This window comes from Poecilia formosa, unplaced genomic scaffold (genome assembly GCF_000485575.1).
Source record: "Poecilia formosa unplaced genomic scaffold, Poecilia_formosa-5.1.2 Scaffold391, whole genome shotgun sequence".
Classification (NCBI taxonomy): Eukaryota; Metazoa; Chordata; class Actinopteri; order Cyprinodontiformes; family Poeciliidae; genus Poecilia; species Poecilia formosa.
In genome coordinates, this window is record NW_006800330.1 from 136,884 (window position 1) to 163,326 (window position 26,443).

Here is a 26,443-nt window from a genome sequence, read left to right on the forward strand (position 1 = left end):
GTTAAATATTAATTCATTTTAAGAGCCACTTATCAAATATGCTGAGTGTTTTTTTATATATATTTAGTTTTATTAATGCAGAAGGAAACTCATAATCTTGATGTTGACACCAGTAATTAGACAACCACAATCATAACTTTCAGTATTTTGTACTCTACAATAAATACATTAACCTTGGATGTTTTTTGTTTCTTTTTTTAAGGATTTATTGCACTCTTTTACAGATACTTTTATGTTTTACTGTGTTTCTAAATAAGATATTAGGGTAACAGATTCAAAGCTGTCCCCCAGATGAGTGCTTTTTAAAATCCTGACTCTCAGAGCTGACTGTCCTGCAGGTTTTAGTTCTTTCCCTGCTGCCATCTGATGAAAATAAGTGGGACATATCATGCAAAATTCACATTTTGTACCTCTATCTACTTCGATCTGTGTCTATAATGTGTCCAAAAATAGCCCAAGCAGTTAAAAACAATCAAAACAAAAAAAAAAAAAAGCACCCAGTCAGTAATAAGTAAATGTTTTGGGTCACTTTTTCTAAAAAAATAAAAATAAAAAAACATTTTGCTGTTTTGACTCAAAGCCATATAACAAACATTTAAACAATATTGTTCTTGTTAACATGATGTAGAATTTATATCTGTTTCCTTGTACATATTATTTACTCATCACATTTCAATTAAAAGAGAAGAAAAGTTTAATACCCAGTTTCAGCACACTGAGGCAGTATTTTTGTTTTTTGTACAAATCTACCTATACTTTTTTTTTATGTGGACGGCCCCCCAGGTCTGGGCCCTAAGTTAAATTGTTCTTAGGGCCTCCTCCATCTTTGGGCCGCCTCTGCCAGTGAAGCCGATCTTACAGCAGCAGATTTGGTAAATCTGGACTGTTTCATGGCCGCTCCTCTCCCTCCTCCTCTTCCTCATCATCCTCCCCAGTCGGTCCTCCCGGACGGAGAGATGGGCAGGGGGAGGGGGTCAGGAGTCGGGCAGACGGCTCTGCTCTTTAAACTCCTTTTCTTAGTTCCCACAATATGGTATGTGCCGCTAAACTCTCCTGACGGAATTGGCTGCAGTTATCGGATTAGAGCGCTGTGGTTCTGGAGCTGGAGACGGACGGAGCGGCCGTCGATCTCGCCTTCAGGCAAAGTCAACTTTCCGAGTGACTTCGCGGGACTGCATGCATTTTAAACGAAACTTTTTAAAGGCTTGATTCTTTCTTTCTTTCTTTATTTATTTTTTATTTATTCGCTCTTGGGCTGATTAAGACGAGACGGAGCGCATTGGATCTTTGCGCAAGCTTCGTTGTCTGTAAGTGTTTCCTCGCAAAAGCAGAATCAGAGTTATCTAAATCCCAAACAATATCGCAAACTATTCGTATTATGATATGTTTTATCATTATTACACATGTTTGTGAAACAAAACTGGATTTTTTGCTAATATTTTATGTTTGTTTTTTGTTTTTTTATTACAGATAATTCCTTAAATCTCCCGGGAGAGAGGTTTCGCCCACTTTGGCCAAAGAGGTGCACATTTCTTTTTGTTATGTCTGTTTCTTCTCTGCCAGAATGGAAGCAGCTTCTTCTGGAGAGAAAGAGGAGAGAGGAGGAGCAGCGAGAGAGGAGAGAAAAGGAGGAGGAGGAGAAGCTGGCCAGCATGCCCGCCTGGAAACGAGGGATCATCCAGAGGAGGAAGGCCAAGCAGGAGAGTTTAGGTGACAGGGACAGAGACATCTGCCTGCTCCAGGTGGATGCCAGAACTACCTCTGACTGCCTGAGTGACACTGACAGCTCGATTACGGTCAATCTGGGAAGCGAGACATCGCTCAGTCCGGATCCTGGGATGTGGCTGGACGCAGAGCCCAAACCTGGAAGTCAGGTGTCGATGGAAACCATCGTTCCAGTCCACGAGAATCCGTTTATTCGTACCCAAAGTGTGTGGAGAAAAGGCAAAGATCTGGAGGCGCCAAATGAGGTGGAGGGAAAACTCTGCGTCAGGTCGCAAGAAGTGGAGGTGAGCAGAGGACGAGATATTGAGCTGAAAATAGAAAGGTTTAGGGATTTGAGTGAAGGGTGGGAGAAAGAGAAGAGCAGGGAGAAGAGTCTAGGAAAAGAAAAGGAGAACAACCAAGAAGGATGTGAAAAAGACAAGAAACAGTGGAAAGACTCAGTGAAAGAGCAGGAGTTCCTTAAAGGGAAAAAAGAGATGGAGGAAAAAGCTGTCCCTCAACCATCTGGTCAGTTTTCACCCGTTCTTCCCTGCCTTCGAACCATCCGAGCCGACAACATCATCATCATCGAGCAGGACCGAAAAGGCAGCGATGAAAGAAGGGCGAGATGGAGGGAGGTGGAAAGAGAGACGCCCGAGGAGGACCAGCAGGGGAAAAGAGGGATGAAGATGGACCTGAGGGAGATCCTTGCAGGAGGAGGGAGCGTGACGGAGATCCGAGCCTCTGAAGTTCTGATCATCAAGCCGTCAGTCAGCACCGAAGAGCGGACAGGAGGAAAGTCTAGAGAGGACGGAGAAGGGAAGAGCAGCTTGGATGTAACCAGAGATACGAAATCAGAAATGTCCTGGCTGAGGGAAAAAGAGAAGGATAAACCCTGGGGTCAGGCAACTGTGATCAATAAAGACGATGGAGGAGACAGCTGTGATGATAATGTGTTTATTGAAAAGGGAGGAAGGGTCAGCAAGCTGCTGAGTAAGTTCGGAGAGCATCCAAAGCCTCCATCTCGGTCCAAAAGTTCAGATAACTTCCTCCAATCGGGGAGGAGAAAATACTCTGGAGACCAAGATGATCGACAGTCTGAGGAGAGAAAAGCAAATGGAAAGAACATGCTGATGAAAAGCACCCCAAAACGCTCCTTCAGCTTCTCGGATCGAGTCATTGGCACTGTGGAGAATGGCTTAGGAGACGTAGGCGGTCAAGAGAGGATTCACCCCGACAAAAACGTTGCTCCTTGGGTGGATGTAGCAGGGGTAGCAAAGCTCAGGCTGAGCTGCAAGGAGCGCTTTGGAAAGCATGTAAAAGCTGAGGATGAAAAAGTAAATCAGAAGAAAAACGATGCAGAAATGTGGAAGAAACACAGGAGTGAGCTGAAGAAAGTTGAGCCTGTCAATAAGAGATCTGCAGAGAAAGTATTGGACACAGATGGAGACAAGGGGTTCACGGTGGCATCGGTGAAAAACACAGAGGGAATATCGTTTGCGAGAAGAGTGCCAATCAGACAAGACGGTAGAGCAAGAGCAGAAAGAGACGCTAGGAGAGAGACAGGTTCGGAAAAAGATTCAGAAGCAGACAATGGACTGGAAAGAAAAGTGCAAACTGAAACAGATTATGATGGTGCTTCATTGGAAGAGTCACCCAATCCCAGTGAAGCTCCTGACAGTCAATGCAAACCTGATTCAGCTTTCACAGAGTGCTCCAGTTTGCTCTCCATGGTTCCAGATCAGATCCCCCACCGAGGGCCAGAGTGGAGCGGCACAGGACCACAAGGACCTTACCTCATGCACTCCGGTTTATCCCAACAAACCGAGGATCTTATTAGCAAAATAGAAAAAGTAGGGGACACAACTATCTACATAAACAATAAGGAGGAAAGACGTTACACTGCTGCACATGAAGAGGATTTTCAAACAGGAAGTCATTCCGGACCAGAGAGAGAGATTCCTAGATCTCCAAAAAAGATCCCACCTCTTGAGGTTCAAATCCCAAGGACTGTGTTTTATGTTGCCGAAGAGATGGCGGAGAGAAAAGGCAGCGAGTGTCGGAGCGTGGACGGACAAGACTGGGAAGGAGGTCAGAGGGTGGAAAGGAGGGACAGCTGGAGGATCGGAAAACCTTTGAGCCGGATCGAGTCCCTCCGAGAGAAGATCAGACAGAGAGAGCTGGATAAGCAAAGAGAAAGAGAGGCCCGGGTGGGAGATGGGTGTGAAGCTGCAGACGTCTGTGACGCTCCAGCAGAAGAGGACAGGTACGAGGTGAGAGGAAGTGAGGTAAAGAAAGAGTGGGAAGCTGTGGCGGTTCAGACAAGGTTGGCTGAACCGGAAAGTGTAAAGGGAGAAGCAGCAGAGCAGACATGCACGGGTGTGTATGACGTCAGACGGGAAGTCGGCGTGTTGAAAACCAGCCCTCAGCTTCCTGTTTCTGTCCTCAGTTCACAAGACAGCAGCAGAGAGGAAGTGGCAGGCGAGCGCTCAGCTTCTGCCTCTGAAGGCTCCCAGATTTCCGAGGATGAAGCTGACCCCCTGAAACATGTAGAGCCGCACCTGGAGCAGCACAGGGCCCAATACGAGAGCGCAGAAGAGGAAGACGAAGAAGAGGAGGAGGAAGACAGGGAGCTCTCCGAGGAGGAGTTGGAGAAATACACAACTTCTACAGATTCTATAGGATCTCTCTCTCCTTCGCCGCCTCATCCCAACTCTCTGGCAGTCATGAGTCGGATCTACAACCTGGACACAGTTGGCTCCAGAACTGGTTTATATCTGAGGGACAGGACAGTAGACATCCCATCTTCTGTACACCTTGTTAAAGTGAAGCCGTTTATGTCAAGCTCCCAGCAGGGGGATGGCAAAAGCAAAGCAGGTGACGACATCCGCGGGGTCCAGACGATACAGCAACAGATCGAGCAGTTTCAGCTGAAAGAGCAGGAAGTGCTGAAGTCATCTGCAAATACCTCTGCAAAGGAAAGAGAAGCAAAAATACAGCAGAGTCCCAAAAGAGAGTTAAAGCTGCAGGTGAAAGAAGCTGAAGAAACACCAGACCTCAACCCCAAGGAGTCTCCTCAACATCTTTGTTCCCCAACATCTCAGCAGAAGCAAACTATCACCATCAACTCCTCAGTTTCAAGAACCCAATCACCTGACAACTTCCTGAAACCTACAAACTGTGCTCCGACTCCAGCCTCCTCGCCATGCTCGCCATCTCCTGCCAGCTCCCCCAGCATCTCCCCGTCTCCCAGCGCCTCGCCCAAGCTCTTCACCATCAAGAGCGCTTCTGGGGGCCCAGTAAAGAGAGGCGCCACCATCACAATCACCCCCAGAAAGCCTGTCGGAGGAGGAGCCACGGCGTCGGTGGCGAGGCCCGGGACAGCGGTACCAGCAGCAGCATCAGCAGGGTCGGCTAAAGCCCCACCCGAGCAACCGATGAGCCCCACTGTGGATGAGCCTTCGAAGAAGAAGTATCCAATGGTGGAGGAGATTGAGGTCATTGGTGGATATCAGAATCTGGAAAGGTCCTGTCTGGTCAAGAGTAAAGTGACACCAAAGAGGGTAAGTTTTAGTCTTTAAGTTATATAAAATGGAAGAACATTCACTCCCAGACATATTTACCCAACTATACAGAAATATATCTGAATTTGAGTTTAAAGTCACACCAAAATCCAAGTTTATCATTTTCTGACTGCTCTTGTTGTCAATTACAATACCCTTTCACTAGGACAGAGGTGCCCAAACTTTTTGTCAACTGGGTCAAAATCATAGATTCAAAAATAGCTGCAGGCCCAAAAAACAACCTAAAATCAAGCAATCAACATTAGGTCCATTATAAAAACAGGATTAAATTTCTGCCAATAACTTCATGTTTTTTGTAAAATCTAATCTAAAAATTAGATTTCATTCTAGCGAATATCTGAGATTTTTTTTTACATTCATGTACTACTTACTACTACTTTAATTTTGCATTTTGTTGTATTGACATTATTTTTCAGTTTTTAAAAGGATTTGGGTCCCTTTCTTTCAAAATGTCAGCTATATTTAGTCAAGTTTAAGAAAGAGTAAAAGCTGATTTGGATGCAACTTTTCAGTAAAAGTCTCTGGATGAACTTGGCTTAATCTTTTATTAAAACTTTGTTAGAAAAATACGAATACTTTGGTTGTACTTTACGTTTTGCTGTGCAGGAAAATCATGTTAGTAACTAATTTCAAATTAAAAGTCTCCACTTTCATCTACAGGCCAAATTTATATTATTTTTGAATTTCAGCTTGGGGCCACATAAAATCAGTCTGAGGGCCAGGAATGGCCCCTGGACCACACTTTGGACACCCCTGCACTAGGAGAACATCCCCTTTGATCGAGAAGTGTTATCACAGAGAAGGAGCTAAGCCAGTTAAAGCCTTATGAAGCACGACATCTTGATTCTGAGCCATAAACCCTGGAGCGATCTCCTGTTCCACCTGTGCTCTACTTCCCCCCTGACTTTTAACTTTTATTGCTTTTTGTGTTTTATTGTTATAAATAAACACACTAAGCATGGGACAAAAGCAGATTGAAGCTTGCGCTGCAAAAAACACAAAATATTACCAAATAATTTTGGTCCAGATTTTAACACACTTCAAATAAGACAAAACTAACTTAAAATTAACTTTTTAGCAAGTTATAAAGGCTGATTTTAAGTAAATAATTCCTTAATATTGATGGAAACATGCTTGTTCCATTGGCAGATAAATTAACTTATAAAATAGGGGAAATTGTTTTGTTATAATTTTTACAATCTGCCACTGGAACTAGTACTTTTTAATCAATATTAAAGAATTGTTTACTTAAAATAAACCTCTATAACTTGCTAAAAAGTTACTTTTAAGTTAGTTTTGTCTTATTTCAAGTATACAAAGATATTTGCACTATAAACTAGACTAAAATACTTGGTAAAATTTTGTGTTTTTGCAGTGTAGGCTTCAGTGGAGGCAGAAAAGCTGCATAGGAAACCACAATGAGAGGCAACATTTCTTCCCTTCAGTTTTATAAATTTTGTGTACCTGCTTGAATCACAAGATTTTATGAGAGAATTCACACAGGATAACTTCACAAGAACACTTCACCAATAATTCACTGTACAAAGTTAATTTTACTTTCGTAAGTAGGGAAATGCAAGTAAGAGTCAAAAGTAAAGATTTTCACCATCCTGTGAAGATCATTCTTGCTCTTTTTGAACATTTCCAGCCATTTTTAGATGACTCAAGTGGCTGTTTTGGTGTTTTAACACTTCTAAGCTCCTTGAAATTTCCCCCGTAGACTGTTTCCTTCTCTTCCTGCAACTGTTGAGTCAGCCTTTGCTGCCTCTCGCACAAATCACTCTTTGTGTGCTCTTTGGCTCTGACCCTAGCGGGGGCTTCGGGTCGTTGGACTGCAGGTCCATCTTTGAGCATGTTGTCCCTCTGAGTGTTTCAGACGTCCAGCGGCCAAGTTTTAGTTGGATGTGCATGGTTTGTTGAGGAAAATAGACAGTGTTTGAAGACCAGGTTGGTATTCGGGTGGCATTGAGGAGAGATAAAGACAAGATGGCAATTTGTTGTTATCTGTTGTGAGAAGATTAAAGTATTTTTCTTTGGTCTGACAGAAACTCCCTGTCACGCTGTGTGTCTTTACTCGCTTCCTCTTTCAGATGTCTGAGCTTCTGTAAAAAAGTATAAGGTTGACAAAACGGAAGAGATGTGGAGTCCACTTTTAAATCCCCAAACTCTTGTTTTAAGGACTTCTTTAAGTCCCTCTGTGACTAAAGCCTAAGGTTATCCTCATACTCAGATGCTTAGCTACAAATTAACGATTTTGTCACAGAATTGAACAAATTTAAATGTCAGAGAAAGAGAACGTGGGTAAATACAAAAATCAGTTTTTAAATGATGATTTCAAGTCAAGTTAAGTTTATTTTCATAGCACATTTCAGTAGCAGGGCATTTCAAAGAAATGGTGCACTAATTTTTTGGCCGATTGCTGATGACCAATGTTTAAAAACATGATCTGCTGATTCTGATTTTGGTCATACCAATTTTTTTTTTGTCTGAAATGTTGCTAAATATAGCAAGAAAGTGGCAACAGAGGGATGAATATTATTAACTGGAAACATGCAGGCATGACCTGGTGGGCTGGTCTGTCAGTCAAAACTTATCTCAATGGACAGAAGAGGACAGTGGATGATTTTTAGACGTTGGCAGAGGTTGATAACATCGACCATAATACAGTGACCCATTATTAAACCAGCAATAAACGTTATGTCAAATGTCATAATCAAAATCAACAAGCGGCTGCAGGAAGAGACAATGATACAAACCAAACTTGTCTTTTTATTGTATAAGTTTTAATGAGGAAAGATGGCGGCGATGGATAGCAACCGTTAATCATAACGACTAGCAACTGTTAATAATAGTGACTGTCAGCCTCGGTGTAGCCGCGGATTTGTATCGACACTTTATACAAGGTAAGAAGATTAACGTTAATTTATTTTAGAAGTAAGTATGATTCGAAACATATCAAATATTGTATTATGGAGAAGCTACGCGTCTAGCCGTAACCATGGAAACAGTGCCGCACCGTCACGTAGCCTAGCATATCCGGAAAAAACAAACTGGCTAGCTTCTCGTCTTTTGTGCTTCTCGTTTTATTGTGTTTTTAATTCTGCTCCGGTTCAAGGGGGGACGCTTTTTATGACACATTGTCATAAATCATGTGGTGTGAATTCAAGTGGAGTCGGCAATTTGATCAATACTTGAGGAAGGAGGAGGTATGGGTCGGTTTCTAAGCTAGCAATTTCCAACTTTTGTAAATACCAGATGTGTTACGTTCACAGACAAATTAGCTCGACTCGAACAAGTAAAAGCCATGAAGAAAATGGCAAAAACAACTTAGGAAAACAATTTCAGTCGCTCAGTTCAGTCTTCCCGTCCCTCACTTCCTATGGCCTCTTTCAGTGATGTAGTTGCACGAAGCTGAAGTTGGTTTCCAATTCCAGCTTCCAATAGCTAAAGGGCGATTCCACTTAATTTTTCACTACCTTCCGGATCTTTAATCAACTCTAGTTTAAAAACTACTACACCTAGACACTTGAAACTTGGAGTAGATTATTCTCTTCTTCAAGCTGAATATTTAAAACCATGTTTGTGATTTGTGAAACCTTTTTCTAATTTGTGAAACTTCAATAAAGGCTGATTTCGGACATTTTTTGGATATTGGTCACTCCAGCTCCAAAACTACAACACCTAGACTCTTCAAACCTGGACTATATTATTCTACTCTAATAGCAGAATATTTTAATCCATGTTTGGAATTTGTGAAACCTTTATATGATTTGTGAAACTTCACTAAAGATCAGATTACTATTCATACATGCTCCATGCAGTTTTTTTTCAAATTCAATTCTAATTCAAAACCACTTTATTAATCCCAATGGGAAATAAAATGTTGGTGGAACTCATTAATTTTTCAAAGAGTTATTGTAGATGGTGATGGCTGTTGGAAGGAAAGGTCTTTTGCAGGGGTCTGGTAAGTGAAGTGAAGTTTCACAAATCACAAACATGATTCTAAATATTATACTATTAGAGCAGAATAATTTAGTCCAAGTTTGAAGAGTCTAGGTCTTATAAATTTGGAATTAGAGCAGTTCTCGTGTGACCGAGATAAAAAAAAAAAGAAGTGGTGATATCGCACTTTTTGGAAGTTTCACAAATCAGAAAAATGTTTCACAAATACCAAACATGGTTTTAAATATCCAGCTTGAAGAGGAGAATAATCTAGTCCAGGTTTGAAGTGTCTAGGAGTTGTAGTTTTTTAATTAGAGCAGATCTATGGTGATCCAGATGCCATAAAATGGTGAAAATTGAACTTCATTGAGTTTTCACAAATCAGATAAAAGTTTCACAAATCCCAAACATGGTTATAAATGTTCTGCTATTAGAGCAGAATAATCTAGTCCAGGTTTGAAGAGTCTAGGTGTTGTAGTTTTTTAATTAGAGCAGATCTAGTGTGATCCAGATGAAAAAAAAAGGTGATTATCGAACTTTATTGAGTTTTCACAAATCACAAACAAGGTTTTAAATATTCAGCTTGAAGAAGAGAATAATCTACTCCAAGTTTCAAGTGTCTAGGTGTAGTAGTTTTTAAACTAGAGTTGATTAAAGATGTGGAAAGTTGTGAAAAATTAAGTGGAATCGCCCTTTAGCTATTGGAAGCTGGAATTGGAAACCAACTTCAGCTTCATTGTAGTTGCAAAGGTCAACAGTAAAAGACTCGATGCCAGTTGAAACTCTTGGTGGTTGTTGCGGCCCAACCAGTCTATATTTAAAAGCAATACCTTTTTCACATAGGTTGAGGCCTGCTTGGTTTTCTTTTTTCCTTTAATAAATACAATAATTTCAGAACTGTCTTTTTCCTTGTTTCTGCTACATTTAAGAGTAGCAGAAACAGAATCTATAAACACCTTATAGCTTTTTGTCATGTAATTCAGGCTATAAGGACTTTACTCTCTTAGCTGCAGTAAGAGATGACCACAAAGTGATTTTCTGACCACCTGTTGCTCACGTTGTTGGAGCCTTTCAGACCGTTTGACGTCAGCCGTCCTTCCCTCCCCCCTCAACACCATCACATCACAGTAGGGGGTGAACCGCCTGAGCTTCAACTGACTCAGTCTTTTCTTTCTACTTTTGTACCTCAGATCTTGTGTAATATTACTAAACATAGACTCCTGCAGCAAGATCTTGTTGGGCATTTTTTTGTCCCTGTAATATTTACTCTTCTGTCCCATGTATTGTTTGAATTTTTTTACCTCTGCATAGTCCCACGAATGTTTTGCAAAAGGAAGTCAGTGTAGGAGGCGACCTCAAAGCTACTCTCTGTTGCTAGTTTCAGCCTTGCATTGTTGTGCCTTTGAATTTAAATGCATGAACTTCCCTCTTCTTGGCTTCTTCTTTGGCTCTGCTCTCCTGCAGCGTTAGCCTGGGTTAATCAGGGTCAGGGATGCAGGATTAGCCTTCTGTGCCTTAGTTTGATTCGGCCAGCCTCACTTGAGCGGAGCTGTTCTCTGCACTTCAGACGGCCACAGTTCAAAGTGAAGCAGCTCCATGCACACCTTGTCTGCACTTCTAAATGTACTTACTGCCCCATCCAGGCATCAGAGCTGAGCTTCTGTGATTAAGTCTGTCGATGTGCCGCTGCTTCCTTTAAACTAACTGCTTCGTAAACAACCTCCACTGGGCTTTGCTCTACTTTTTTTTTTTTATTAAGAAAACCAGAACTTAGCGTTCAGTTTCTGTTTCTGCTTCTGCTTCCTAATTTGCGCCGCTCTCCAGTCAACAACTGCAAGGGGTGATTGGAGTATTTCTGCTGTTTTAAGCCTCACGCTGTCAGTTGGCTTAACAGTCATAGCGTGTGCAGACGCCTCTCAGAGACACACTGAAACTTTTTCCAGCACCTACACCCTGTCTGTCTTTGCAAGTTGAAGTTAGCATATCTAAGAGGAAATAGGCCGAGTTTGAAGCCGTTTGTCTTCAGTTAGAAACATTTTTCCACAATAGGTCACGTTTGCAAGAATTTTAAGCTATCATACAAAGTAAAACATCTAGTTTTACTGTTTAAGTCAAATAAATTTAGCAAGTTTTAGATTTTGTGTGAGTTTGTGAAAAATAAACTTTCAGTATATTAAGTTGTGTTAACTTTTTATTAATTTTGTCAAACCTCCAAGAGTTGTATAAACTAGAGTTTTTAGGTTAGCACTTAAAAAAACTGAAAAAAGAAACAGATAGGAGTAGGAACTATTTCCCAGAATGCTTAGCGGCATGTTTCTGTATCCTGAGATGGAAGTGTGTTACATTGATCTGACTGGTATTTTATTAAGGCAAATGTTTGTTTTAATGCTTGATGATCACACTAAATGTTTCTGAGCAGAATTAATTCTTATGTTTAATAAAATTCATTATCAGATCAGAAATTGTGTTCATGCAATTTGAAACAAGAATTTAATTTACTCTAAAGTAAAATAAGTAGTTATTTTAACTTGAGATTGTGAGTATGTGGCTCTTTAACTAGGTGAGAGAATTTTTTTTGTTGCACTTTGTGAAATAATTATTTGGTTTAAATTGCAGCATTAAGTTAAAACTTACAATTCAGTTGTTTAGAAAACTTGTCTCTTGTTGTTAAATAAACTTCATGAACTTTAATTTCTGAGTTAAAACCAAAACAATTTCCTTATTGACTTAAATTTCATTTTTGAGGCAGCAGGTGGACTTTCATTTTCAAGTTAAACCACCTTCAAATGTTTTACAGTGTATGAAAAAAAACAGGTTTCTGTGTTTTTATTTTTTGTCAAACTTAAAAGGGGTTGTCAAATGTTAATTTAATTTATAAAGAGAAAAATGCTGTAAAACCCGTCATGTCTCTTAGTGAAAATGTTTTTGTCCTCATTAACATTAACACTATTTTTGAACAGCTAAGTAAAATTTCAACTTACTCATATAAATGTATCGCACTTCCATCTCAGGATACAAAATGTGCCGCTAAGCATTCTGGGAAATAGTTCCCTCTCCTGTCTTTTTCTTCTTTCAGTGTTTTTAACCCAAAAAATTAATAAAAAAGTTAACACAACTTACTACTGTAAGTTTATCTTTCACTAACTCAGACATTTCGGTTCAAAATCAAAAAGTCGCAAAATTTATTTGACTTAAAGAGCAGAAGAAAGTAGACACAACTAAATGCAGCCCAAATGTTTTACAGTTCGACATCGCTCATTTAATATAATACAATAAAACCAAAATGTGTGTTGTCTTTTGCAGGGGAAGGTGTGTTTTGATGAAGACCAGCTGGAGCAGGTGTGTGAGTATCCTTCAGAGACCTTCATGCTGACGTTGAGTCCACTCCCTTATGACCTTGAGAAAAAGGAGAAGGAGGCGCACAAGGACGATGGTGAAGGTGAGGGAGGAGGAGGAGTTGTGCTCAAAAGCACGAAGAGCACAGGGACGGCGACGACACCTCGCCTGAGAGTGGGTCAGTGTCACCCCCGTCTCCGAAGACATAAAGTTTAATGAATGTTTTATGTCTTACAGATGTCCTGAGAAATTATCTATCTATTGGGTTTGATTTATTCATTTTAAAAAGTTGATGTTTTAGTCAAAATAAAGGGTTTTTCTTGGTGAAGCTCCAGCTAGAGCACAGGTGTCCAAAGTGTGGCCTGGGGGCCATTTGTGGCCCTTGAGCTGACTCTTGTGGCCCCCAATAACTATTTAAATAATTTAACACATTTACAGAGTTTCAATTTGTAATCAAGGTAAAAGCCAAATTTGCTGCAGGTTTTATTTTATTTTATTTTTTACCAAACTTGGCTAAATATAGCAAATGTTTTGAAAGAAAGTGACCCAAATTCTGTTATTATTATTACTGAAAATAAATGCATTCAGTCTAACCCAAAAGAAACTAAAAACTAAATGTCTTTCTTTTAATACAGCAAATATGCAGAATGTACAATGGGGTAATTGTAGAGGAAAAAAAGAGTACATTTCTGCCAAAAAAAAAAAAAAACCTCATACATTTTGACACTAATCTCAGAAATTTTCCTCAAAAAATTGGAAAATGTCTGAGTTTCAAAAATCAAAATTTTTTGACATTTGAAACTAAATGTATAATTTTTCCTAGAAAATGTCTGAGATTAATCGCTAAATTTCTGAAGTCTTTGGTGGAAATTTAATTAAATTTTTATTATTTTCAATGGCCCTACTACACTGTCATAAAAATCCCTTTCAACTTTTGGATCTACAATGGAAATTCATTTTGAAAAAATAAAAAATATGGGCTACTTTATCTGTTTGATTTTAGGTTAGGATTTTTTTTTTATCCAGTCGACAGTTTTGGCCCATGTGACAAAAAGTTTGGACACCCCTGAGACAGAGATTATAAATCACATTGGAATAAACAGCAAACAAATGTTTTACAGGCATATATCCTCACCACTGCCTCATGTTTGTACTATCGACCTTTAACCTGAGGTGACTTTTCTTGCAGTCTGAACGTTATGGGTTCGACTCCAGCTTCATGTTTATCCCTGTTTCTATGCACTTTACCACATTCTGCCTGCTGATCTGCATACACAGCTCTGGAAAACATAAGAGACCATTTAAAATGATCAGTTTCTCTTATTTTATCCTTTATAGGTTTATGTTTGGGTAAAATGAATATTGCTCTTTTATTCTGTAAACTACTGACAACATGTCTCTGAAATTCCAAGCAAAAAACCAAAAAACTTGTATTTATTAGCAGAGAATGAGAAATGGTCAAAATAAGAAAAAAGCATGCAGTGCTTTCAGACCTCAAATAATACAAATAAAACAAGTTAATATTCATTTAGAAACAGCAAAACTGCTGTTTTAACTCAGGAAGAGTTCAGATGGAATAACTGAGGTTTTCAATGAGGGTCAGTGCAGTGGGCTCTTAGTCTTTTCCAGAGCTGCATGTGTTTGAATATATGTTTGTGAGTGCAGTTTGGTGAATGTGGCTTTAATATAAAATGCTTTGAGTGATTAGCAGAAATGCACAACATAAAGTCCACTTCCAATAAAACATGCTGCTAAATCGTTTACTGTTTAAAATTGTTGTGACATATAGTTGGTTTCTTGCAACCACATCCTTATAAATATTCACCAAATTGCATAAAGCCACTGTTTTTGTATGACTTTGTATAATTTGTTTCTGTTGAAAGCATCAGTTGCTTTTGCAAGTATTTGGACTTTTTTAGCCTGCCAGCATTGTAGTTTTCAGTTTGTTACTGATACTGTTTCCCCGAAAGGTCAAAACAATGATTTAATTCCTCTTCATTCCAGTTTGTTAACCCTCAGATAACTTCCCTTTTATTTTTTTATAATCAACGTTTTAACTGGGTAAAAAATACGTCTCAAGTGAGTTTTGCTTTAGCATGCTAGTTAGCGTTGCAGCAATAATTTCCCCTAAAATTTTCAGAGAAATGCAACATTACCAAAGCTCTCAACATCTTTTTAAGTTTTATTTTATGTGCCTGTATATACCTGATTTTATTACTTTTAGTTTTTAAGTAGTATAAATATCTACTTATATTATCAAGCTAGCATGTCTTCCTTTAGCATGCTAGTTAGCATCAGAGTTTCATAAACATGATTTATTACCTTCCTGAATGTTTTTGCTGTTATTTAAACTCCTCTGACATTTGAATGGTTTGTTGTGAAGGAGAAAATACAGATCATTGAGATCTTATTTTCTAAATAAATGGGGTAAAATCTGTAAATAACAGGTGAGCAATGTGGGCAAGCTCATTATAAAGAAGAAGAGTTAAACTGCACCTGTCCTGTAGACACAATCGGTAATTTATTAACGAAGAGTAATCCATCTTAAAATCTAATTGTATTCAAAACGTAAATAAAGATCCACTTTAATTTCCTTTCGTCTCTGTCTTCCAGATGAGTCTTGCCCTCGGTAGAAGCCAATCATCTTCACCAAAATTGCCCATGTGATGAGATCATCGACATTTTATCAAAAAATCCTATAATTTTTTATCCTCTTTTGACTTATTGGTGTGTTGTATTCATTTTGGCATGTAGAATCAGTTCATTTAGGATGAGGCACATGGTTGTTTACTGTGGGAACATTTATTTGAAGGGACAGCTGTGAATGTTAAAGCACGGTACGTATGTAAAAAGATAAAAATAAAAACTCAGGTGTGCATTTCTGAGTGATGACAATCACTTATCTATGCAATAAGAACAAATGAAAAGAAGATTTTATTTTCCAGGTGATATATTTTATAGTTTCTTCTATATTTGTCTTTTAAATGTTAGAATGCTCTGAAAAAATAGACTTGAAGTGATTTTTATGTCATCTGGATTTATGTGCCTGCTGGATTAGCTCATACAGATGACCTAAAGATTAATGTAATCTGATAGTTTGAAGCCTGTTTAATAAACCAACTTTCACTGGGTTTTGGTGCAATGTGTGACATGATTGGTCTATGAATATGGACTCTGCTAAAGGTTTTATTTTTGGTGTTTTTATTGTGAATGGGACCTGAACGGATGTCAATGAGAGGAAGATTTTATTTCAACCCAGACACCAGATGCACTTCAGCTGATTTTGGACTTTTATTTTGCTTATTTAACCTAAATATTTCAATTGGTAAAGATTATGTGCATGTGACGGTTTTCCTTTGATGGTTATGGAAGCTGGCTTCAAAACAGAAAAAGCTAATAAAGTGTTATAAAACAGTTTTATGTCCTTTTTTTTGGTGCTTGCGTTTAAATGAATGTTTCTCAGCAGTTTCTGTTTTGAGTCACAATTAAATTACTTTTCCCAGATGTTTTCCCAGATGTATTTTAGTTCTGGTTTTCTTTGAAAATATTGCGAAATGTTGAAATTATGGAACTGAAAACAATTTTAATGTCTTTGGCTCTTGTGTTTGTCAACAGATGTCCCACAGTGTTATTTTGTATTTTTTCAAAATGTTTTTGATTAGATGATCAATAACAGTACTGTAAAACATATCCAGTGAATAAAAACAATCAAAATTGAGACCCAAATAAAAATATTTTTGTAATAAGATCCTCACTATAACCACAAAACTAAATAATTCCTAATTTTTGTACTATTTCTTAATTCTCCTTTTACTCAAATCTAGAAATACAAAAACAAATTGAAAAAATAATCATATATGTGATTACTTAAACTAAACTGGAAATAAATGATTCAATTGATTCTAACATATATAAATAATTAAATGTGAAAATTTGTTAACATTTAATTTGCCTTCACATCAGAAGAAATTATCTAAGTTCATTCACCAGTCCGCTGTTACAGAAAGTCATGACCTACTTTTATTTTAATCTGTTTGTTTCACCCTTTAAAATAAATCAGGTGTCACTTTCACGAGCTATAATGGACGTGGCACAGGAAGTGTGAAATAATTACATAAATACTACAGGAATTACAAATTATACAAAGTTAAGTGGAATTTCTGTGACAATAATTCATATGAGTAACAGAAAAAACAAATCAGGCAATAAAAATTTTCCAAATCAGTTTCTTTTAACAGAAAAACTTAATAAGTTAACAAAAACTGCAGGTGTGTTTGTTTTTCTTTCAGTGGGAAAAGAAGCCTGAAAATGTACCCAAGTAATAGTAATTATACTTCATATAAAGTTACTCAAGTATAGTACAGCGTAGTAAAAATAATCCTAAAAGCAATTTTTTTCTAAATAGTTACTGAAGTAAGTGTAATTGAGTAAATGTAGATAGTTACCTCTGTAATATTTTTACAACGTCTCTGTTTAGGGTTCACCACTTGTTTACCAGAGTTGAGGGCGCAACAGCGGCACCCTTTGCCCAGACACGGTACTGCACCTTGCTTTCGCGGGTCGGTCACGTAGCTGTTTACGGAAACGTCTTTACGTCAGCACGTGTACAGCAGCCGCGGCGGCGGCAGGCAGTAGTCATCTCCTAGCTTCTGTCCACTACGTGAGGCTCTGCATGCTCGCTGCCAGAGGGAACAACCACCGGAGAGAAGAGGCGGAGGGGGGACCGCGTTGTTTTCCGCCCTGAAAAATCAACTTTTCTCAGAAAGTTGTGCGTCGAGCGATGAGGGCTGCCGTGTGTCTCCATGGCGGAGAAGTAGGAGGCGGTCAGGGCTTCATTTTGGGGATCTGACGCTGCGCGGTCTGAGCTATATACGTCTGTGGACGTAAAGGAGAAGGTGCCTTTTTGTGGCCACACATGCTCCACAGAGTGGGGAGCTGATCCCAGGAAATATGATTTTCAAAAATATTCACCCCAGAACTTGCAGAGCATGGCTGTCTTTGGTGAGTCTTTTGTTTTTGTCGAGTTGTTTTCATGCTGTTTCTGTTGACCTTCTCGTCTCGTAGAGTGACAAAAAGGGCCACAAAGTGAGTATTTCTATCAACAACACTGCTGGTAATTAAATAACGAGTAGCGGATGTAGATTCCACTATCATATCTTCTGCATTTCCTGCAGTGACGCGATTTAATTGGCTCTGGTCAAACTCCAGTGGAAGACAAACCAGGCGTTCAGTAAACAGAAAAACACGCGTCCCTCTTCTTTTGTGCAGGTTTCCCCGAGGCAGGAACCGTGTTTCTACTCCACGGTGCCCCCGCAGCCGGTGCCCCCGCTGACCCAGACCCTGCAGGGGTATCTGAGAGCCTTGGAGCCCCTTCTGCCCCCGGAGGAGATCAACCACACCCGCAGGATGGTGCAGGAGTTCGGGAGGCCCGGGGGCCTGGGACAGCAGCTGCAGGAGGGGCTGGAGAGGAGAGCCAGGCTCACCAAGAACTGGGTGTGTGTGAAGCAGACACATGTTCAAGCTGGAAATGGGCGGAAGCATAATTGCTATTGCTTAAAAGCAAAAAAGACACAGTCCAAAATGCACTACACCAGGAACATCTTTGAATATATTTAAACGAGTTAAAGACACAGAAATTAACTAAATTACCAAAGTAATAACCATGAAATGCTCACAAAAACAAAAGTCATCTGGTGAAAGTTAGAGAGCAACATACAGTGTCATTCTGTAAATATTTTTGCTAAATTTTCTAGAATCTGTAATCATAATGATGTCATTTTCACAACAGTGAATTAAGGACTTCTTAGGTAGAAAAAAAGGAGTAAAGTTACACCAAAATAATCCAAAACTTTTGAGATTAATCACAGAAATTTTCTAGAACCAACATGGAAATTTCTGAATGTGAAAAATCAATAATTTGCTGGATGAACATTTTTGACTTTTGAAGCTCAGAAATTTCCTTATTTTTTTCTAGAAATTTTCTCTTATTAATCTAAAAATATTTGAGTTTTTTCCTAGCAAAGTTTAGACACTTCAAACTAATAAATTTCCTTGGTTTTTTTTCTAGAAAATTTGAGGTTAATTTAAAAATGTTAGAATTTTTTCTAGCAAATTCAGAAATGTCCATGTTTTTCTAGAAGATTTCTAAGATTAATACAAAAATATTAGATCTTTTTAGCACATTTTCAACATTTTAAACTCATAAATTTTGCAAAAAATATATCTCAAATGAGTTTTACTTTAGCGTTGTAGCAGTCATTTTGTAGGAATGTTTTAGTACCAAAGCTCTCGGCATGTTTTTTAAATTTTATTTTATGTGCCTGAGTTTATTACTTTTTTTTAAAGTATAAATATCTACTCATATTATACATATTTAATACATCCAACTAAATAAGTTGAATATCTCGTAAAGTATATAAATATTGCATTAGTATTTAAATATTCATACAATGCTACTTAAACAAAATTGTGAAGTGAAATATTAATGTTTATTTAATTTTTGATGTAGAATGAAAGAGAAAACAATAAAATATAGTAGATAGTTGCATAAAAATAGATAATGTATTCATGCTTTGAGTGGAATATTTTTTGTTTAAAATTAATTGTACTTCAGTTATTTTTACTGAAATTAATAAAAAATGTATAGAAAACGATAAACAGTTTGAATTTTCTTTGGTCCTTCCAGGTGTCAGACCTGTGGGTCCAGTGGGCGTACCTGGAGAGCAGGCAGCCCCTGGCGGTCCACTCCAACCCGGCCATCTCTCTGCCCCGCAGGGACTACAACGACTGGAGGAGCCAGCTGCTGTGAGTTCAGAAAACTACACGGTTTGACCCATAATGAGCAGTTAGAAGCGTGTGTCTGAAGGAGATGCTTACTCTGGCATTCAGACGTCCTTATCTGTGTTTGGTGGTCGAGTCGTTTGCTTTGTTTTCTGCTGGAGAAACATCCGATAGTGGAGGCTTCACTTATCGGGAGAGGATGCGTTCTGACTGATAAAATTCAAACAGAAGAAGAACCAAAAAACGCTTTTCCTAAACTATTTATTTTATCTCATAGATTGCAATGTTTTTATATGTTATGGTTAAACCAGAGATGTCCAAAGTGTGACCTGGGGGCCATTTGTTGCCCTCTGGATGGAACTAAATGCGATTAAATTGAGATTTTTACAGACAAATAAAATGTTCTTATGTTTATTTGTTTAGGTGCAAGACAATAATATTTATTTTATTAATATTTCTGTTGTTTTTTTATGACACTTTGCTGAAACCAGCAAGACAATGCTGCCCAACCTTTGTTTCCAAAAAAATAAAAATACATAAAAATAAGGCTAATAAACCCCTAAAAAGTTTTGGAAAATATTTAATACATCAGCTGTGAAAGGCTCTGATTGTATTTTGGATCAACAATGATTTACAGATTACTTTTTTACAAAAATTAGACTACTGTGCTTAAATAGTAAATTTTAATTATAATGCTTTTTATGGTTTTATTAAAATAGTTTATCATAACATTGAAGAGATAAAAACAACATCTTCAGAAATAAAACTTTTCATTTTTAGTAATAAAAAAAATTTAGTCCTCAGGTTTTCTCAACTTAACAGTTTTGGCACTAATGGAAAAAAGTTTGGACCCACTGGGTTAAACTCCATAAATCATGTGTCAAACTCAAGGTCCAGGGGCCAAATCTGGCCCGCTGTAGCTAATTATGTGGCCCTCCAGACCTCAAATTACGTCAACAAGTCCCTTCAGTTCCTCACAAATCCGTAAAATTCACACAAAATCAACACATCAACACAGTTTTTCTGATTTTTACTGCAAATTTTTTCTCAAAATTGGCAAAAACTTTGAGTTGAAGTAACTGCTGCCTCAACCTTCCTGGATGTCAAGTTATAGTCTGTTAGCGATGCAGCGATTAATAAAAAGTCACATTTAACATCACATATTGTAAAAATTCCTTACAGATATTTCTAAATTTGCACCACAAACTGTGTTTTTGATTGCAGAAAAACACAAAAACGATCAGAAAATCATGGATGAACTGATCAGTGAGAAAACTTGTTCAATATTATTTAATCTTAGGAAACATTTACTGAATGCTAAAACAGCTATTTATTGATAATTTAACAGTTTTATGGGTTTTATCAACACATTCTGGCACAACTGGCCCTTTAAGGACGTTCAGATTGTTGATTTGGCCCAAAATGAAAAGCAGTTTTCAGCCCAGCTTTAAATCTATAATGATGGTAATATTATGTTCCTTTCTTCACAGGTTTGCATCTAAATTGATAGCAGCTGTTTTGGACTTCAGAGCCAAAGTGAACAGGTGAGCTTTACCTTCTATAATAACTCAGTGAACACTCTGACTCTTTGGAGTGATTCCTCACTGGAGTGATTCCTCACTGGAGTGATTCCTCACTGGAGTGATTCCTCACTGGAGTGATTCCTCACTGGAGTGATTCCCCTTTGAAGTGATTCCCCTCTGAAGTGATTCCTCACTGAAGTGATTCCTCACTGAAGTGATTCCTCACTGAAGTGATTCCTCTTGGTCTGTTCACGTGCTGCAGGCGTCATTTCGTCCTCTTGTTGTTGCCCGTCTTGTGTTTCGCCCAGCTGGAGTTGCCGTGTGTTTGGCTGCCGTTTGATGATAATCTGTAGCTAAATTTACTTGGACTGTAAGAGTATCTGCAGCTGATCTCAACCCTCAATGGATTACAGGAGCAGCCTGTTTACCTCCTCATGTACCTTAGTTATAGTAAGGATTTATTAATAGAATATATTTTTATTGTAGTTTAATTAATTATTTTGCCTTGCATATATTTGCATGGACTGGTGACAATACTTTAAATTCATCGTATCTTTTGTTATTTGCATAATTTCCATATAAGAAATTTGTTTCATCATTTTCAGGATAAATTTCAATTTCTGATGTTAAATTTAAGAAAAATATTGATATATTTGCTATTTTCTCCACTTTTTGACCCACAATAGCATCAATAATATCAGTAAAATTGAAAATATGAGTAAATCCAGTTACTGTGTGCAGTTTAGTTACATAAATCACTTTTTAAAAGTAATTTAAAGTTACTTAAACTTTTAAAGTTCTTAAAAAATGTAAAAGTTAGGCTCTGAAATAGGAGCCAATTTCAGATGAGAATGTTTTTCAAGAACAATATTTGTGTTTGTGGCGCCATGAATGCTGTTCCATGCAATCACACTTATACTATTACCTAAAAATTGAGTAATAAATTGTTTTTTAAATAATAAACTTTATCATTGTAATAACAGTATCGCAAAATGTTGTGATAAAATTAAATGTCCTGCCCTACCTGGGTGACATCAGGATATATATCTTCTATAAGTCTGTCGTTGAGAGTTTCATCTTTTCTGCCATCATCAGAACCAGAGACTTAAAAACCTCAATGAGGTTTATCAGGTTCTGGTTCTGTTCTGGGATGGCTGAGGATCCTCTGGAGATGATGATGATGATGATGATGATGATGATGATGCAAAGAAGGATTTTACATAAAGTCAGAAAAATTATGGACAGTCCTCTTCATTAGACTGTATTCAGTCAGAGGCTTCTTCAGATTCCCTGTAATATCGACTGCTACAGGAGATCCACAGCCATCACCATCTACAAAAACTCTTTGAAGAATTTTGAACTAACATTTATTTTTGATTTTGAATAACTTTGTTGCATTTTTGTTACCTTAAGCCTTTGAGCCCAATACCTAAAAAATAACTTTTTCATCAATAGTAAGGAATTATTGACGTAAAACAAGCTCGTATTTCTAAGAAATAAGTTGACAAAGCCAACTTATTTCTTGTAAGTTACCTTTGTTTTATTACAAGTGTACTTTTCACTAGAAACTAGACCAATAGCCTCTATTTCCATTGTGATGAATGGAGGGTTCATGTCCGAATCGACGCAGTAGGTTCTTGTATCTCGTTCTTGAACCTGAGTGGTTTTCTGATGTGTTTTCTGAAGCGGTGGGAATCCTGACAGCTGCTTGTGTTTGTCTCAGTGGGCAGCTGCCAGTGGAGTACATGCGGGGGAAGCCTCTGTGCATGGAGCTGTACCCGCTCCTCTTCTCCTCCAGCAGGATTCCCGGACCCAAACACGACTACGTCGCTCACTACAGCAACTCCCGGCGCTCGCCGACGCACATCACTGTGGTCAGGAACTACCAGGTGGGCAGAGCTGGGGAGTAACTAGCATCACTTACTCAGTTACAGTTACTTGAGTAACGTTTAAAAAAAAAATATATATATATATATATATATATATATATACTTTTTAGGAGAGTTTTTGTTACTCTGTAATTTTTACTTGAGTAAAAGTATGTTGAAGTTGGGAGGCGTCTCTATTTATAACTCGGTATTGGTTTTCATCCACAGCACTGAGGTCATGTCCTGATTTTATTGCTACCTGCTTGGTTTCACTCCTGAAAAGGTAGATTTTGTGTTTTTAGCTCAGATGGATTAAAAATAACTGATGAGCCAGAGAGGAAGGAATGTGTTGCTTCCTGTCCAGGAGTTTAAAAGTCTTGATGACCTTTTGTGACAATAGAGATGCTAAACACAGTATGAGATTCTTCTGATGGTTAAAATAAGTCCAGACTGGGCCGGAGTTGAACGTTGAAATCCCAACATCTCATGTGAAATATTTTTATCCAGGAGGTGCAGAGGCTGGGACCCGTCCAGAACATTTTATTATTCTGGCTGACCTTTACACAAACTGCTTCACTGTCCAATAACTCTTTGCCAATCTGGCTGTAGTTTAATGAACTCTGTGCCTCTGTCGACTGCAGGGAACCAAATTTATCACAGCTTTTTTTCTATGTTCATGGAGCAACAAAGGTCAACTTTCAAACCCACCACAAAGGTCAGAGTTGAAGGTGTCTTTCAGATTTGGCGTAGCTTCCTGTCTTTCTACTGATAATCAGCTGAACGTCTTATTAATGAAGTCTTGTTTGTTTTGAAACCATTGTAATGCTTCAATAGGCCTGTTAAGCTAACAAATTAAACTGGATGATAAATTGCTCTTGGCGTTACTGCTATAAAAGATAATATTATACTATTAACATATTATGGTAATGTTATAATAATGCAACCAACAATTATTCTGATGATTAACCGGATATAAAAATTGGCACACTGCAGACTTTTCTTGTAATCGCTCAAGTCTTTTTATACAATATTATAAATGTAGCAAAAGATACAAATAGACAAATAACTCAAATCTTTTTTTAAGTAAGAAAAGAAACATTTTGTTGTCTAAAATGAATTAACATGGCATTTGTACCAGGTGAAAATAAAAAATAAAATAAAAAATGCCACTTGAGGAGTTTTTGGTAGAACATATTTTTCATTTTAAATTCAGAATGTATACATGTTTTGTACAGATTTAGCTTAATTACTGATATGAATATGTTGTTTTTTCAGCAAGTGACCGTTTTTGTGCTAATATACTCCAGCTAACAATTAATTGATTACTAAAACAATTAATGTGATTAATCAGATTAATCTTTTCAGCCCTAAAAGCAAGTACGCCTTCTCAAAGATCAGTAAACTTTAATTTCTAACAAACATAAATGGAACTGGAACTCATTTTAAATATCCCAACTAAACAAACGGCAAATAAAATGGATACTGTACGTAAAATTTCTCTTTAAAACAGCCACTGAATGCTGCATATGGCGGTAAAACAAGCTGACCAAATGTCTCAGAGGTCAGTTGGGTTGCTAGGTAACGGGGCTGGGCCTGGCTCCAGTTGCTAGGAAACGGCCCAGTGCCCAGGAATGTAACTTAACAGTTATAAACACCAAAAAACATGAACTTATTGCCTGAAACAGCTGGGTGTTTGTTTTGTTTGTTTTTGTAAATGCGTGGGCTGTTTTCAGAAGCAGTTGAGACTCGTATGAAAATCCAAAAATATGATAAGCGCCCTTTAATACAGCAAAATCCTTAATGAATTAAAAGGTTTTGAAAAGTTTTGTAATAATCTCAACAGTTCTTTATTGACAAGGAATGATTTAAATAAAAATAAAAAAAATCCAATAGTTGCTGACTTAATCACTGAATATGGCGAGTCTCTGTCTCCTCTACGTGATTTAACCGTTCACTTCCTGGTTCTAGTTCTTCCAGCTGGAGGTCTACAACAGCGACGGCTCGCGGATGACCGAGAGTCAGATTCACAGTCAGCTGCACAGAATCAGGTCTCAGTCCTGGAAGACGGACAAGGAGCCCATGGGCATCCTGACCAGCGAGCACCGCCACACCTGGGGCGAGGCGTACAACCGCCTGCTGAAAGGTTCGACTGCACATCATCACACTTTCCCAAACAGCTCAGTGGTATTTACTGGTTTGTTGTTTATTATAACAATCGAGGCTTTGGTTTGAAGAAATGAATCAAAATGGACCAAAATGAAGAAATGTCTGAATTCTGTTAATGAATGTGGGGGTTTTTTCCTCAAAAAGCCTAAACATAATAAAATACTTCATAATTCATTCAAATAGTTGTGTGTGTAGATGCTAAGGCTAACATTAGGATGCTAAAGCCAGTGCTAGCTGTTGCTGTAGTTCATAGGAGCTTCCTGTTCTGAATATCAAGAGTTCTTGTTTTTCTGCTGAACACAGACTTTCAAATTATGCAATCCTTAGATCTACTGCAACATTGCTTTCTTTCTTTCTTTTTTTTTTTGGCTGCAGCTCTTAGTTGACAAGCTAGAAATGACAAATAACTACAGTAAAAAGTATTTTATATTCATATTTTTATTAATGTACTCCAGATTTTCGGAAAGAACAATTATTGATGAATGTATTATCTTATTGATAATTTTGTCTGAAACATTATTAATCTGCATGCAAAAACTGTTTCTATGTTGAGATTAATGTTAGCATGCTAATGTTAGCTTCACTGCTAATTATTGGGACTCTGCAGATGCAGTAGCTTGTTTCTTCTTCTAATGTAGAGATTTTATTTGCAGCTGGTCGGTTATTTTGCCTTATAGTTTTTCTTCATCTTCGTCTCATTCTCATGTAGCCTGCGGCTGTTTAAAACTAGAAACCAATTTAATATTAATCCACATCTTGATGTCTTAGACATGCAGGTTGAATAAATGTAAAAGCTTTTTCTTGAATATTGAATATTTTCTGTTTCTTTCTCTTTTTTTTAGACAAACTGAACCAGGAGTCGGTGCGGATGATTGAGACGGGCCTTTTCTCGCTGTGCTTGGATTCTCCTGTCATGAGGATATCGGATGAGAAGTATGTGCTCACGCTCACATTCTCGGGCGTTTCTGTGTTTGCTGAACTTGTTGCGTAATCGCCTCTGCAGATATGATTGTGTTGTGTGTTGACGCTTGCTGCAGAGAGCAATCGTCTTTTCCTGTATTTGAACTGAAACTACAGATTGTGAAACGCTGCTTTGCATCAGAGATCCTTAAGAATATTTTTTTTTTTTTTTTGAGTCTCATGCTTTTGGTTTTTATCCTGCAGGTATGCCAGCCGTAAGGCGGCTCAGATTCTACACGGAGGCGGGACGTACTCCAACAGCGGCAACCGTTGGTTTGACAAAACGCTGCAGGTGGGTCCGATCACCAATGATGGAGCCACTTTGGAGAAGCTGATTGTATTTGACTCTGTATTTGTTTAAACAGTTTGTGGTGGGCGAGGACGGATCATGGGGCCTCCTGTACGAACAGGCCACAGCCGAGGGCCCGCCCATAGCCAACCTGCTGCACCATATTCTGGAGTACTGGTGAGATAAAATACTCCCACTACGACAAATACTGCTGTGCTGGATGAGCACCAGTTGCTGGGATTGTTGGACAAGCTGGTACACGAACAAAACGGCCTCAATATCAATGATCTG

At 38.2% G+C, this 26,443-nt stretch overlaps 2 protein-coding genes and 1 long non-coding RNA gene across 4 annotated transcripts in view; 2 read left to right on the top strand and 1 right to left on the bottom strand.

The window, feature by feature from the left end:
• Positions 1–15,981, top strand: ppp1r18 (protein phosphatase 1, regulatory subunit 18). 2 transcript variants are annotated; one of them, XM_016662820.1, is made up of 4 exons: positions 1–1,307; positions 1,471–5,267; positions 12,534–12,744; positions 15,180–15,981. In XM_016662820.1, the coding sequence occupies exons 2-4, from the start codon at positions 1,542–1,544 to the stop codon at positions 15,197–15,199; spliced, it is 3,957 nt and encodes a 1,318-aa protein (XP_016518306.1). In that variant the 5' UTR covers positions 1–1,307; positions 1,471–1,541; the 3' UTR covers positions 15,200–15,981. The 2 variants fall into 2 exon arrangements, with proteins under 2 accessions (XP_016518306.1, XP_016518307.1); XM_016662821.1 differs by having other exon boundaries at positions 12,534–12,669.
• On the bottom strand, positions 9,509–22,208 carry LOC107833464 (uncharacterized). Its single transcript, XR_001659210.1, has 3 exons — positions 20,932–22,208; positions 14,591–14,594; positions 9,509–9,520 (listed from the first exon to the last, which is right to left on the bottom strand). It is a non-coding gene; the product is annotated as an uncharacterized LOC107833464 (long non-coding RNA).
• The window catches only part of cratb (carnitine O-acetyltransferase b), a 14,537-nt gene continuing 5,247 nt past the window's right edge, over positions 17,154–26,443 (top strand). The window contains exons 1-9 of the mRNA XM_007575866.2: positions 17,154–17,567; positions 17,835–18,059; positions 19,252–19,370; positions 20,837–20,890; positions 22,593–22,758; positions 24,706–24,880; positions 25,746–25,836; positions 26,068–26,155; positions 26,229–26,329. Of these exons, the coding sequence (XP_007575928.1) occupies positions 17,517–17,567; positions 17,835–18,059; positions 19,252–19,370; positions 20,837–20,890; positions 22,593–22,758; positions 24,706–24,880; positions 25,746–25,836; positions 26,068–26,155; positions 26,229–26,329 (1,070 nt within the window). The 5' untranslated portion in view covers positions 17,154–17,516. The remainder of the gene's footprint in view (positions 17,568–17,834; positions 18,060–19,251; positions 19,371–20,836; positions 20,891–22,592; positions 22,759–24,705; positions 24,881–25,745; positions 25,837–26,067; positions 26,156–26,228; positions 26,330–26,443) is intronic.